The sequence below is a fragment of the Archocentrus centrarchus genome, chromosome 17 (genome assembly GCF_007364275.1).
Source record: "Archocentrus centrarchus isolate MPI-CPG fArcCen1 chromosome 17, fArcCen1, whole genome shotgun sequence".
In the NCBI taxonomy this organism is placed as follows: domain Eukaryota; kingdom Metazoa; phylum Chordata; class Actinopteri; order Cichliformes; family Cichlidae; genus Archocentrus; species Archocentrus centrarchus.
Window position 1 is genome coordinate 32,665,317 of NC_044362.1, and position 13,373 is coordinate 32,678,689.

General features: G+C 42.6%; 1 protein-coding gene across 2 annotated transcripts in view; it reads right to left on the reverse strand.

Moving 5' to 3' along the window:
• Positions 1 to 1,684: 1,684 nt before the first annotated feature.
• The window catches only part of adcy8 (adenylate cyclase 8 (brain)), a 115,412-nt gene continuing 103,723 nt past the window's right edge, over positions 1,685 to 13,373 (reverse strand). For both annotated transcript variants that reach the window (XM_030751896.1, XM_030751895.1), the window contains 4 exons: positions 11,620 to 11,766; positions 9,804 to 9,896; positions 6,911 to 7,025; positions 1,685 to 5,475 (listed from right to left, as the gene is read on the reverse strand). In XM_030751896.1, coding sequence (XP_030607756.1) covers positions 4,976 to 5,475; positions 6,911 to 7,025; positions 9,804 to 9,896; positions 11,620 to 11,766 — 855 coding nt within the window. In that variant the 3' untranslated portion in view covers positions 1,685 to 4,975. The remainder of the gene's footprint in view (positions 5,476 to 6,910; positions 7,026 to 9,803; positions 9,897 to 11,619; positions 11,767 to 13,373) is intronic.

The window sequence follows — 13,373 nt, forward strand, 5'->3', positions numbered from 1 at the left end:
TAGCAGACATGGATGACTGTGGCTTAACTCGTGTGCTTTTGCTGTCTGCTCGCTGGTGTGAATGCACGCTGTCGAGCTGTGTGCTTCATGCATCTCCTTTAAAATTTTTCTTTAGCATTTCTTGTTTCTTTATTTGCTCACTCTGTCTTGCTCTGGTGGCTGCCTTGGAGAGTGTTAATTCAGGGTCCATTTGCAATTGTTCAGACAGTTTAGTGTCTCTTAGGCCAACTACTAGTCTGTCTCTCACCAATTCATCGTGCAGAGCTCCATATCCACAATGTTCGGCAAGGCAATGCAGTGCAGCAATAAAACAATCGACTGACTCACCCGGCTCTTGCTGCCTCTGATTGAATTTTGCTCTGTCAAAGATGACGTTTCTCCATGTTATGAAATGAGCATCTAATTTGTCTTTAACTGTGCTGAATTCGCTCGCTTCAGTAGGACTCAGATGCAGAGGTCAGAATATCCTCTGCCTCCTCCCCATCGTGTAGATCAGCGCATTCACCTGGTTTTCGTCGGCTTGCGTTTCCAGACCGGACGCAATTTGAAACCTCTCGAAGCGCTTGATCCACTTGGGCCAGTCTTCAGCCTTGAAAGTGAACTTTTCCGGCAGCGGGACTTGAAACAGGCTCATGTTTCTCTGCTGCTGCTTAAGCTCATCTGGCAGCTATGCTGATTTTCGGAGCTCCTCTTTTTTCTTTTCTTTTCTAAAGCAGGAAAAAATCCATCGCACTTCTGACACCATGCCGGGTTGTTAGGGTCAACCTTAACCCTTAGTTAGCTGCGAGAGACGACACAGACGCGTACCATCCAGTTTGGAACCCTGTCCGTTTATTAAAATGTTCCCCCTCCCTTTTCTGTTACATGACCCACAACAAATGTTCCTACCCCCTAACTGAGCTGATACCACACAAACTTCGATACAAGAGCAGTAAATTTAGGTCAGCATTACAGCTTTCTCTGACTGAAGTCATATTACTGATAATCCTGCAGGCTGGCAGTGAAACAACACTCAAACTGATGGGATAGTGAACCTTAAATTCATTTTAATATAATGTATAATCTTTATTTATAGAGCACTTTTCTAAAGCCACATTACAAAGTGCTTCACATCCTCACAACATGCAGATTTTAATAACTATTATGGCTTAATATGAGTTTAAACAAATTGTTTAAAGTTTATGCATATTAGCAATTTATGGATTAAGACACAACAGTAAGTTACATGATGATCTGTATCACTTATTAGTCATGTTAATCACTTGTTTTGATGGTCTGATGGTGCTGCTTTGAATTATGGGATGGTTTTATCTCCTTTCCTTTCAGAGAGGACGCTGTTGTGCATCCTCTGCTAGGAGGCGATGAAGGAAGCACTGAAGTGTCTTTCCTTTGCATTCAAGCATCTCTGTCTTTGGAAGTTATGGAAACATTTCCAGGACATTTCACTGTTAGGAACTTTGACAGCAACCAGTGACTAATCTGCTCTGTGCAGCTAATTTAGACCTCTGTGTGAAGTGCACTTGGTTTAACTAAGCCTCAGTTAAATCTTTGTAAAAACCTAATGTTGCTAAATAAACTCCATAATCAGCACCTCAAACCTTCAGATTAATACCTTCATTTTAGGGTTTATCTACTTCTGATGGTTGGGCATGAAAATATGACAAAGAGGCAAACAGACACTTGGTTCGTATAAAAAATTAGACCCCTTTTATTGTGTTTTCATATATAAAAGAAATACAAAAAAGAAACATTGACACCAGGCGAGGGTCAGAGCGGGGCAGGGGTTTTAGGCGTGGACGGGTCGGTGGTCAGGTGACATGAAAATGGGGAAATGACAGGAGGAACATCAGACAGTCCGAGGGGCTCGGTCAAACACACATCGAACAGGTGAGGGCGGATGAACCTCCCTCCTTCCTTCCCACCCCAACCACCACCACCTCCTTCTCCTCCTCCAGAGGACTTTCAGTTCTTCAAACGTTCATCCAGAAGCAGAGACGATCAGGAGCCAGAAATGATCTCACTGGTTGAGTTAAACGAAAGTGGGAGGGGCCAGAGAGTTTTTTTTTTCTGAGCATATTTGGGCTACCTGGTAAACCTAGAACAGTGAAAAGAAGTCACTGCGGTGAAAACATGTGACTTTCATTCATTTTTACAAGACATTCATGATGTTGAAAGGTTAGCAGGCTAGCCTCAAACTTAGCCTCAAAGTGATTAGCAAGCTTTTCCACCTCCCCTGAGCTGGAGGCCGGTGGACCCCCTGCTCGCAGGCCTACACGAACCTCTGTGTAAAAAGCATTTCTGTTTACATTCAGTGTTTTGCACCAAAATGCGTCGTCTGCGTCCTGAAGATCCAACAAACTTGCAGCGTGCCCTTTTTTCCGCTTTAAACACAGCAAAGTTGTATCTGGAAAATGAAGCAAAAGTGCCAAAAACTGCAGTACCGCTAATGACCTCTTAGAGCTGTCTCCAAAAAAGAATCAGCCCAGAAAAATAAAATCCCCCTTCATAGTAACTGGACAGGGACAAATGTTCTATAACTCATCAATTTAAATTACTATTATAGACTTGCTTTAATGGCCACCCCAGTATATCTGGGACTGGCTTCAGCATCTTTGAATCCCTCCAACACCATCAATAATTGACAGTAGTGGACAGTGCCCTCACTTTTATTTTGAAAATTCAGTTGTTGCTAACCATTTAGCCCTTGTCCTTTCCTGTCTCGTGTTTCCTCTGCTGCAGACTCACTGCACAGGTCTCTGTTGTAGATGTTTGTCCTGCAGTCAGGCTGACTTCACCACCACTCCATTCAGGACTGCAGCTGGCAATGATAGTCCTCCTCCTGACCTGGAAAGCTGCTAAAAGGTCACCTTTAGCAGGACCTGCAGCAGACCACTGGGTGATACCCCGGTGGCTACGGCAATCTTCTGAATACAATCAAAGTTTGAATCTTGCTGAGTGCGCACACATACAGAGGAATTTACTGCAGAGTTTATTCTTTGCATTTGGGGTCAGTGTGTTTCTTGGTGCGTGACTGTCAAATGCAGACCAGTATGTAAATGTAAAACCAGCAGCTGATGCTACATCACCGCCCAATATTACTGCCAAAGTGTACAGGGTACTTCTGAAACTAGAATCTGCTTTTCTGTGCTACACGAAGGTAGAGATGGAAAGTAGGGGTGAGTGATAAAGCCTCAAACTGACACAATATTTCAAGAAAATTTGCATTAACAACATTTCTGATGATAAAAATACTGAATAACAAAGTAGCCTCGGTTGTTTTCCCTGGAAATTTTAAATGAAAGTACAAAATACGTGTTTAACACTTTCTGTGGGTCGTCGTATTTTGGGTCAGCTGCTTAAAGCCCTGCTTTCCACCATGTAACCGAACCAGTAATTTCCACCCACTGTTTGCACTTCCTGTCACATGGAGTGGAACCAGCGAGGGCTCCAGAGACGCTCGGTGGGGTCGTGTGTTTACATCTGGGTCGCACATCACCAGCTGCTGGCACTTCCTCATTCGTAGCCAGGTTTTGCTCAACAGTGTGTTTTTGCCTCAAGTGCTGAAACAAGTTTGTTGCTTCCACTTTTAGCGGCAACAAAATCCCTGCCTGCTTTTTAAGTACTGCTCTGTTGGAGGTTGCTGAAGTAGCTCCCTTCACGCTGCTCTCGCTGTCAGACGTGCCTGGGCTCGTCTTATTGTTGCACACACTAGGACATGTAAACACATAGCGTTACTATAGCAATGGTATCATGAGATGACTTTTTATATCGTGTAAAATTGTAACGATATTATCGTGGATGAGGTGAAACGGCCCAGCCCTATTAGTAAGACCTGTACACAGATGAGCCGAGACCTCATGACCACTCATAACCATTTCAAAGGCTTTAACCAAAGACAATAATCATTATTATTAATTATTAACAAGTCATTTAACTTGGCTAGCAAGACTTTGTTCTATTTCTTCATCTTCAGGGTTTCCACTGTGTACTGTAATCCCCAAATTAACCCCTGTACAACCATTAAGTTAGCTAATGTGTCATATTTGTCTACTGTTGTTTTCTACATATAAAAACAGCCTCTGAACTATGAAGACGTTTAAAGAAAACTGTCACAGCTTCTTTAGTTCAGTTGTTGTCAGTCTGCTAACGCTCCCGGTGAGCTGAATCATTCATTGCTGTAACTGAATGAACTTAAATGGGATCCGTTGCTTTTGGAGCTGCATTGTCTGATCTAAATTCATCGTACTTACTGACATGACTATAAAACCGAAAACCTGTTCAAACTGAATTTGAGAAATTTTAATACTTTTAAATGTGTGTTAAATATTTTTTAACCCGTGGCCATCCTTCATAGAGACTTTTCTGAAGGGTAGAAAAACTTGCTCTACTGTGGTTTATGGTGTTCTGCTTGATTTTATGCATTGTTCCACAACACATATATGCATTAATATTTTATGGTATTTATCTGCATCTCCTGACAGATTATTTCTGCATGAGGAAAACCTGCTTTCATCACCACTTCTATAAAACAAGTCTCGATGAGGAGCATTCAGAAACGTCCTTCTAAAACCAAACCTAGTAGATTTCATCCTAACAAACTGCTCAGTTGGAAGCTTATCCTTCTTATTAACTCTTGGTGCATTTTTTGTTTCCTGGGAGATAAGATGACATTCCTGATTTTAATCCTGCCTACATAGCTCTTATTAACAGATGGTTTTGTGTCCAGTTCTAGAAACAGACTTTATTCAGCACAGCGTGAACCTTGCAATCCAGGAACTGAAAGCAGAGTTTCCAGTAAGCTTAAATTGCAACAGCTCCTGAAGAACTTTTGTTTTGTTTTTTGCGAACATGCTGGAAAAAAAGGAAGTTCTTTAGCTCCGCCCACTCAGGTTTAACTCAACCACCGGGACTATTTTTGGCTGAAGAGCAGCTCTGCCTCTGTGAGATCTGTGGAACTGAAACTCCAGTCTGCTCTTCAGGACAGCTCAGTTTTATCAGCTGCTTCAGCGTGATGGCCCCCTACCACCTCGGAGCCACCAGGTGCTAACAACGTCCTGCGGTTGTAGTGGTGGTGGCCCTTCATGATGCCCGAGTTGTTGTTCTCGTTGAGGATCTGCTTTTGCTTCTGCCGGTTGAGCGACTGCACCAGGCCGAGCACCACAGCCGCCAGCGAGTACTGGCCAGTGATTTTGCGGGGCTGCAGGATGAGCGGATTGGGCTGCACACGGCCCAGCAAGAAGTGCGTTCGGATCTTGCCCTCCTGCTCGCTGATGCCCTTCACGTAGATCTCGCCGCGGTACTCGAAAGCAAAGCCGCGCTCCTTCAGGATCAGGTAGGTCTCCTCGGGCACCTGGATCTTGCCGCTGACGCCGGTGCTGTCCATCCGACTGGCGAGATTCACCGTCTTCCCCCAGATGTCGTACTGAGGCTTCTTGGCACCAATCACACCTGCCACCACCGAGCCATGAGTCATACCTGCCAAAAACACACGAGAGACCAGTTGTTAGGGAGAGCTACAGTAGCTCCCTGCAGACCCTTTCTCGTTTGTCTTGTTTCATCTGCATTTTAAGTTTGCTAAGCAGCAACGATCAGGTCAGAAAAACAAAGCAAAACTCTGGAAGTGCCAAAAACTGCAGTTCCTCAAATGGACCCTTGAGACTGCCCCGAACAGACTCATGTTAGAATGTCCAACTGTAGAGCAGAAGCAAACGTGTCCAGCTGTGCGGCTTTTTGTTTAGTTTGTTTGTTGAAATGTTTGCATTTAATTTGCACTAATGAGTATCTGTGTCTTTGTGGTGCATGCTCCTGGCTAGCTAAGATAGCTAGTATTTAAGTGTGGTAGATTTGGCTCCAAAAACCCAACATGCTGAGAGCCATGAAGTCAAAGTTGATGTTACAAAATGAGACGGTGGTGTTTCCACCACAGGAATCAGCGCTGCATGTCACTGCATGAGCCAGTGGTTCAGTTCAGCATGATGAAGGATGATTGGTTGGTTTTGGCGTTTGACCTTTGACTGCTACATATTTAATTTTCCAGCTTTAATTAAAAAGCATTGTGAAAATTCATCTCATATTTAAAAACCTTTTGCAGTTTTTCAAACACACAGACTTCATTTGGCCAAGCAGCCCAAGTATATTTTTCAGTGTATTTTTATGATTTGATTTTCTAATTCATAATCCACTGGTGAAGGTGGCTGGGGAGAGCGAAGCCTGGGCTCCTCTGCTTAGGCTCCTGCCCCCGGATAAGCGGAAGAGAATGGATGGATGGATAATCCACTGGCTCTTATTTTGAAAGTTCACATGTTGTATAAGCAGTCCAGATTACTGTTGTGGCGATATCCAAATATTCATACTGATTCCGCTCCATAATCAATGACTGGACCTGCTGTCCGTCATTCTGCTGTTAAGAACTGAAGGCAGAACGAAGCAAACGGCACTTCAAGATGTTGGAGTTTGACTTGAGATTGCAAATAATTGCTGTTTATTGTCAGAAAGTATCTACAGCCATGTTTTCACAGGACTCTGTGCAGCCCTGTGTAAAACTAAGTGCAGCCTTACTGCTTCCATAGAGTTCGATTTTGCTGAAATAACAAAGATTTGTCCTGGTGTTCCTCACCTGCTGCTTTTTCTTACTGGTGAATTTATTGCTAGTTCTTAAAGGAAAATCATCCTGGATGTTCAGAACACATGCATGGCCTTAGGATCCTGTAGCGACACACCGAGCGCACATTATTTTCTGTTTTACATTAAAAAGCAAAAATGCTTTTTTTTGCTTGTATTTCACCTGCAGTGCAGAAACTAGTAACCACACATCCTCACACAGCATTCTGCTCTTTGCCATGAAAAATAAAAAACACAGTCCGGTCCACTCTCAGTGTTCAGACTGAGACGCCATAATCGAAACTCTTACCGATCCTCAGCTCAAAGTTGTTGAAGGAGTGCTTGTTAATCTCTTGGATGCTCTCGTTGAGGGCGATGGCGAAGTCTGCCAACGCACACAGGTGACCCCATTTATCTTCACATTGCTGTGGGAGTGAAAGCAGAAGAGGCTGAGTCAGCTGAACATCAGGAGCAGCTGGAGGGCGGCCACCTCACAGCTGAAAGTGGGAGAAGACAACCGTGATCTGAATTTCACTGGCGTGGACACTGAAGACTTCACTCAACTTTTTAGGCACACAATCGCATGCATCTACCATTCAAGCAGATGCGACTGACTCAGATTGTTCACTTTTTTATTTATTAGATTCGACTTCATCCACACCGCCTGAAAAAGATCCTCTAATATTTTCTAGTAATTCTGTGTGAAAAAAAATCCAATTCTCAGTCACAGCAGCTATGAGGCTACAATGAAAAAAAAATGTGAGCTCTGTGGGAGAAGGAAAGTTCATTTTCAGGATTTTTTCCTGGCCCTGAGCCGGGAAAAAATTCTACATTTCATTTTGGCTACAGACTTCAATTGTTGCCCTTCTGTGGTTTGGTTGAGGCACTAGTTGCATATTATGTGTCCTTGTTGTCCTTGTCACCATCTGGGATAAGCCTATACATATATGTATAGTTTGTTGTGTTTTATTCCTATTGTACCGAGTTTGAAACATTTTCTACACATGATACAATGTGCCTCGTGTACATGTGCGGAGCTGTTTCAGCCATGCTGCAAAGTCTTTGTTAAATCTTCAGTGAAGTTTCACTTCATGAGCTCACAGATGGAGCTGCTGGTTTGAGCATCCTGGCCGGCATTTTGGAGATTATAAATTGTCAGAATGTCAGAAATTAAAGATTCATTAAGCCTTCCTTTAGCCCTTTTATCACATTCTGTCAAATAAGACTATTTTAAATAAGCACATTTTTGAGATTAAAACAACTCTCATTGGCTCCATGACCCCCACTGATCCTGAGACCCCGATGCTGTACGCCCACAGTAAATAAAACGGGTGGCCAGCAGGGCTGAGGAGGTTGAATGAAACCTGTAGAGCAGCCATCACCAATAGGTGGACCTCGGTCCGGATCCGGACCGAGATGATGTCTCAAGCGGACCCGAACCTAATACCAAAACAGAAATAACCACTTAATTAAAATCTTGTTGAGCGCTTTCTGGTTTACCAGCGCAGTTTTTAAAGTCCTTACGGTAGTAGTGAAGCGTCCAAGGAAACGCACTGACCAATTGCATGCGAGTTTGGCTTTACCACATGATACCACCAAGCTGGTTCCTGCTGGCTGGTAAACTTTGTAACAAACAGAGTTATTATAGTTAACGAAAATGAACTAAATAATGAAAACTGAAACTGAAACAAACATTTTCAGTAACTGAAATAATAAAAAAACAGTATTGTGAGTTTACAAAACTAACTAAAACTAACAGAAATTATAGATAAAATGACCTTTGTTTTCGTAACTTTATTTAAAACCCTTGTGGATTCATATGAAATCTTTTTTTTCCGCTCTAACAGTTTAAGCTGGGAGCGCCATCGGGCAACTGTGTGCGTGCGTGTGCATGCGTGTGCGTGCTCACCGCATCGGTCCGCAAAGAAATGGCAGCGGTCTGCCGAGAAACCGCACTGATCCTTCAGCGTAACCTAACCTGCACCTCCGGAGAAATCGAACTACATGTCGGGTCCACACAACCCACAAGGTTGTGATTAACCTGTTCAGTCCTTGTGTTTCTGGTTACTTTTTGCTGCAGTGTTTAAATTTATCAGTGAGAGAATAACAGTCAGGAATAATAATCAAAGCATCGATATAAGGACTCACAAATGTCAGCAAACTCCTGGAGGGAGACTGCTGGAACTATCAGGATGGATGAAGAAAGTGGACAAACAGGGACAAATATGTTTGCAGCCAAGAAACTGAGTGCAAAGAGCGAGGACCAAAAAAGTCCCAACACCGCATATAAAACACCAGCACGCGACCGCAAGGTAATTAACACAATCCAGCTACACAAGCATAAATGGTTGGCCACTTAAGTAGGTTGTGTACAGAGGCCGCAAAGCTCTCCGAGCAGCTCCAAAACAGAAGCAGCTTCATGTGGTGAGAACATCAGGATGCAGCTGGATTTGAGCTTTGACTCCTTCAAAGAGTTCAGTTTGTTTTTGTCCAGCATTCGCTGTGTTCTGATGGTTTACACCATGTGTTCTGATGTTTTACACCACGTGTTCTGATGGTTTACACCACGTGTTTAGATGTTTTACACCACGTGTTCTGATGGTTTACACCACGTGTTTAGATGTTTTACACCACGAGTTCTGATGTTTTACACCACGTGTTCTGATGGTTTACACCACGTGTTCTGATGGTTTACACCACGTGTTCTGCACTGACGCTGAAGTTTGTTGGAGAGTTTATTCAGTTTTTGAATTTAAGTTTATTCAGTTTTGGAGTTCATGTTTTTCTTTATGTTTCTCCTTGTTGATGTTCATGTGTTTCCTTAATATTACACACATTAAACACATAATGCTGCTATTTTGTGAACAGTTGGTTGTTGAATGCAATTTTTTAAACGGTATCTTTTGTCGACTTATTATTACACAATAGTCACTCTGCACCTGACAAAGTATGAAAAACTAAAACTAATGAAAACTAAAGTAGAACTAAGCATGAAACCAAATATAAAAACTAATGCTTTGAAAACTGACAAAACCTATATATATATATATATATATATATATATATATATATATATATATATATATATATATATATATATATATATATATATATAGTTGGACTTCCGGACCTTGGCCTCATGAAATTTTGTCTGACTGGACCTCTTTAAATTTTATTTGAATACCCCTGCTGTAGGGCCTCACCTGCTTTTCAGGTGACAGACCAGAGACGGCCATGTAGGTGCTGCCGATGGTCTTGATCTTCTCGATGTCCTGAAAACGATCCTCACCCAGCAGCTGTGAAAACAGAGAGATACTGTGTTTACTTTTTGTCCTCACAGACATTTTCTCTATGAGCCGAATACGAGTGAAAGGGATCCAGCTTTGTAACATGTAATCCTTCCATCTGCCACCGCCTGTACCAAACAATGGAGTGGGTATTTTTCTGTAACTTTCTTCTCTCTGGAACATTTTTCAGGGACATAATCCTTCAGATCATTGTGTTATACTGTGGAGAAGCTTCAGCTGGGGGCCCGAACTGACTGGAGGTGCAATGCCATCACTGTGCGGCCGTTTGCTGTGCACATAGAGAAGCTTCATAAAAGAGTTAAAATGCAGAATATGGCCTTTATTTGTAACTGAACCTTGAATAATCCACTAAACACTTGTTGGTTAGTCCTTCCTAACGCTAAGAAAATCTGACTGTTTAGAAGTGAATGGCTTCACTGGTTATTACACGTTATTACAGGGTTATTACAGTGTAGCAGCCTCTATTGTGTTACTCTTATATTCACAACACCAAACACAAAGGCAAACATTTTGGATCAGTCAAACCGCTCCTAAAATATTTTCTTTGCTTTGAATTAATTTGTGTAACTTCCCCTAAAGTAGTTAACACTGATGAACTGCTGCGCTCTGTGTCTGCTCTTCTGATTGGTTGCTGGGTTTAAAGAAACGCTTGCTGTGGTTTTCTAATCTGAGTTTAACGAGTGCTGAAGTATTTCAGGGCCACACAGAAGAACCTGACCCAGTGAAAATGAAACTGGCCGATGGTGAGAACACACATCTCAGTGGAACAGTGCAAAAAACTACAACAAAAACATGGATTTGCTCTGTTGCTCAGTTTTCCTGACAAAACAAATGAAGAAAATCTCTCTGCTGTCAGTTGATATTAAACTGTCATCACTTTTACAGGAATCTGTTTGACATCATTGCTTGCTCTGGAAAATATTCAGAGTTATGCATAAATCTAACTCACTTCATTGCTAATTGCCTCCTAAAACAAAGCCATTTATTCTGATCTCCCGTCTTCATTATGAGCCGCTCTGCCGTGAGCTCTGAGAGGCCTGCTCTCGTTTTGAGGGAAAGCGAGTGAGGAGTGCGGCCCGAGGCAGCAGCGAGCGCAGCTGCTGTCTGTCTCCGCTCTTATTAACAGACTTTGACATTTTCCTTCAGAAGCTTCAGTTCAGAGGCTCGATCAGGACCACCAGTTCCTGAAGACTTCAGTCTGTCCACAGGGAGCCAAAAAGTGCAAAGTTCTGTGAAACTAACTCAGACTGAATCTGACGCACAGACACTGATGAATCTTCTGTGTGGCTCCTTTCATTTAAGGGGCACTTTAAGGAGGTTCGTTACATTTTTCACAGTGGTAACTGTTGCCACAGTTCTGCTGTTGTGGGTCAGTAAGGGTGATTTTGTATTTGAGTCCTCCTGCATCATGTGAAGGGAAATCAAGCTAATGTCTGGATTCATATCAGAGGACTCCATAAACGTTTGTATATGTAGTGTTGATTTGCTGTGGCGGTTCTTTTCTGTCTGAAATCGATGCCCTTTGATAACCTGTGTGCAGATGTGGGTGCGCTTGTTATTCCTGCCTTTGGATCAATCTGCTGTGAAGTGATCTGCAGAGTGAGAAGTTTTAATGAAAAACAGAAGATGCTGACATCAGAGGCGGTCCTCTGCATGGTTAAAATGTTTGTCTGAAGTAGAAGTGGGTGCACTTCAAAATCTGCAGTCTCACCTCATCAAAGTCAGCGATGATTTCATTGAGGAGCCTCAGGCACTCGACTCCTTGGTTGTTCATCTCAGTCTGGGAGTAGAAGTCGGCGAAGCCCGGGATGGATGCAAACATCACGCCCACGGCATCGTAGGACTGCGAGTACAGCTCCTGTGGGTAAAGACAGCACAGAGTAAACGCAGTGTCACATTTTCTGGAAATAAAGGCAAAATAATTTCATTCATCCTCTCTGTGTCTCTACAGATACTCGTACTGTAGACCTCAGTGCTGGGGAGGTTAACCGTGCATTAATGCATTTGGGACGAGGAGAAAATGCTCCTTCGTACTACAAATGAAAACAAAAGTTATGTTTTGGTGGTGGGGACAGTTTTGACTTGTAATATATAAAGTAAGACACTGGCAGAAAACTGCAGTAGTACACAGTATGTGTGTTCCAGGTTAGAGTCCACTTTCCAGTCAAAGACCAGCTGTTATTCTGCAGTACTTTACATTAGGTTGTGTTCTTAGACCTGCATCCATGTAAAGCTGAGAGGCAGACAGAGCCGGCATCAGTGACAACAGATGTGACATGAAGTCAGAAACTGCATTAATAATATGAAATAAAGAAGCTGATAGGAGCTAAGCTGCAAAGTGGCTTAAATGGAGCCACATTTGTAAGGAAAATGCATTTGTGTGTTGATTTGCAGGTAAAAGTTTGCATAACATCCTCGTGGCATGAATGTGAAGGCGTTATGAGCTATTTAATGATTTCTGAAATGTTTCTGGAGCTGAATAATTGTGCCACATGTGTTGAAGTGCAGAAACATATATGGGCTTTTTTTTTCTCGGATGGTTGACGGTGATCCTGATGTTCTGGCAGTTTCCAGTACGCGGCAGGCCTCTGTGTTTTCTGGGTTGTTTTTGGACTGTCAAAAGTAACTAAGGAGCTTCCAAAGAGTTCATACAAAACAAGAATGGATTTGTCCATTTATCTGTGTGTAGGTGAGTCCAACGAGTGCTCTCAAAGAAAGCCTTTTTATGTTGGCACAGAGCAGCTGACAGCCGTAGTCAATCATATCACTGACAGGAAGTTAGGAGGCCCTGGACAAGTTAAAACACTTTCTGGAGCTTTCAGCACCAATGAATTAATAATCAAATGAATTTGTGTGTGTGTGTGTGTGTGTGTGTGTGCAGCAGATTCTTGAGCTTTGTTTCTATCTCCAGTCCACGTCGCAGTTATTACCTTACTGTTTCATGCATTACACAGTCTTCACCACTAGGGGGCACTGTTGACACGTGACCAGGCAGCAGGCCTGCTGTCACTCTTTGTGTCATTATGGGGGTATTTTAATGAAGAGCTGGAAAACATAATGTTCAGCCAGAGTTCAATATTTCAAGTTAATAATTCAGGAGAAGCTGGGTCTCCCTCTCTCTGGATTCATTTTAATGTAATTATACACTTATAAAAATAAGCCTTTGACTTTATTGTGACATCATACAAGCTTAATGAGCTCAGTCAAATGTCAGCGCTTCACAGTGGAACTCAGTAAAAGTTGAACTAATTTAATTGCTCAGTTATTCCCAGTCTTTTTAGGACAGTCAGTGCTCCGAGGTTTATCTGGGCTTCATTTTTCCCGGGAGTTAAGCCTCTTTAACATACTTCAGGAGGAGTTTCTATATTAAACAGACAGACGAGTGACTAACGACAGCAAAATCCAGCATCCTGTGTCAGTAATGCTCCACCTTCATCATCTCCAGTTAAGGTCCACATTATGTTT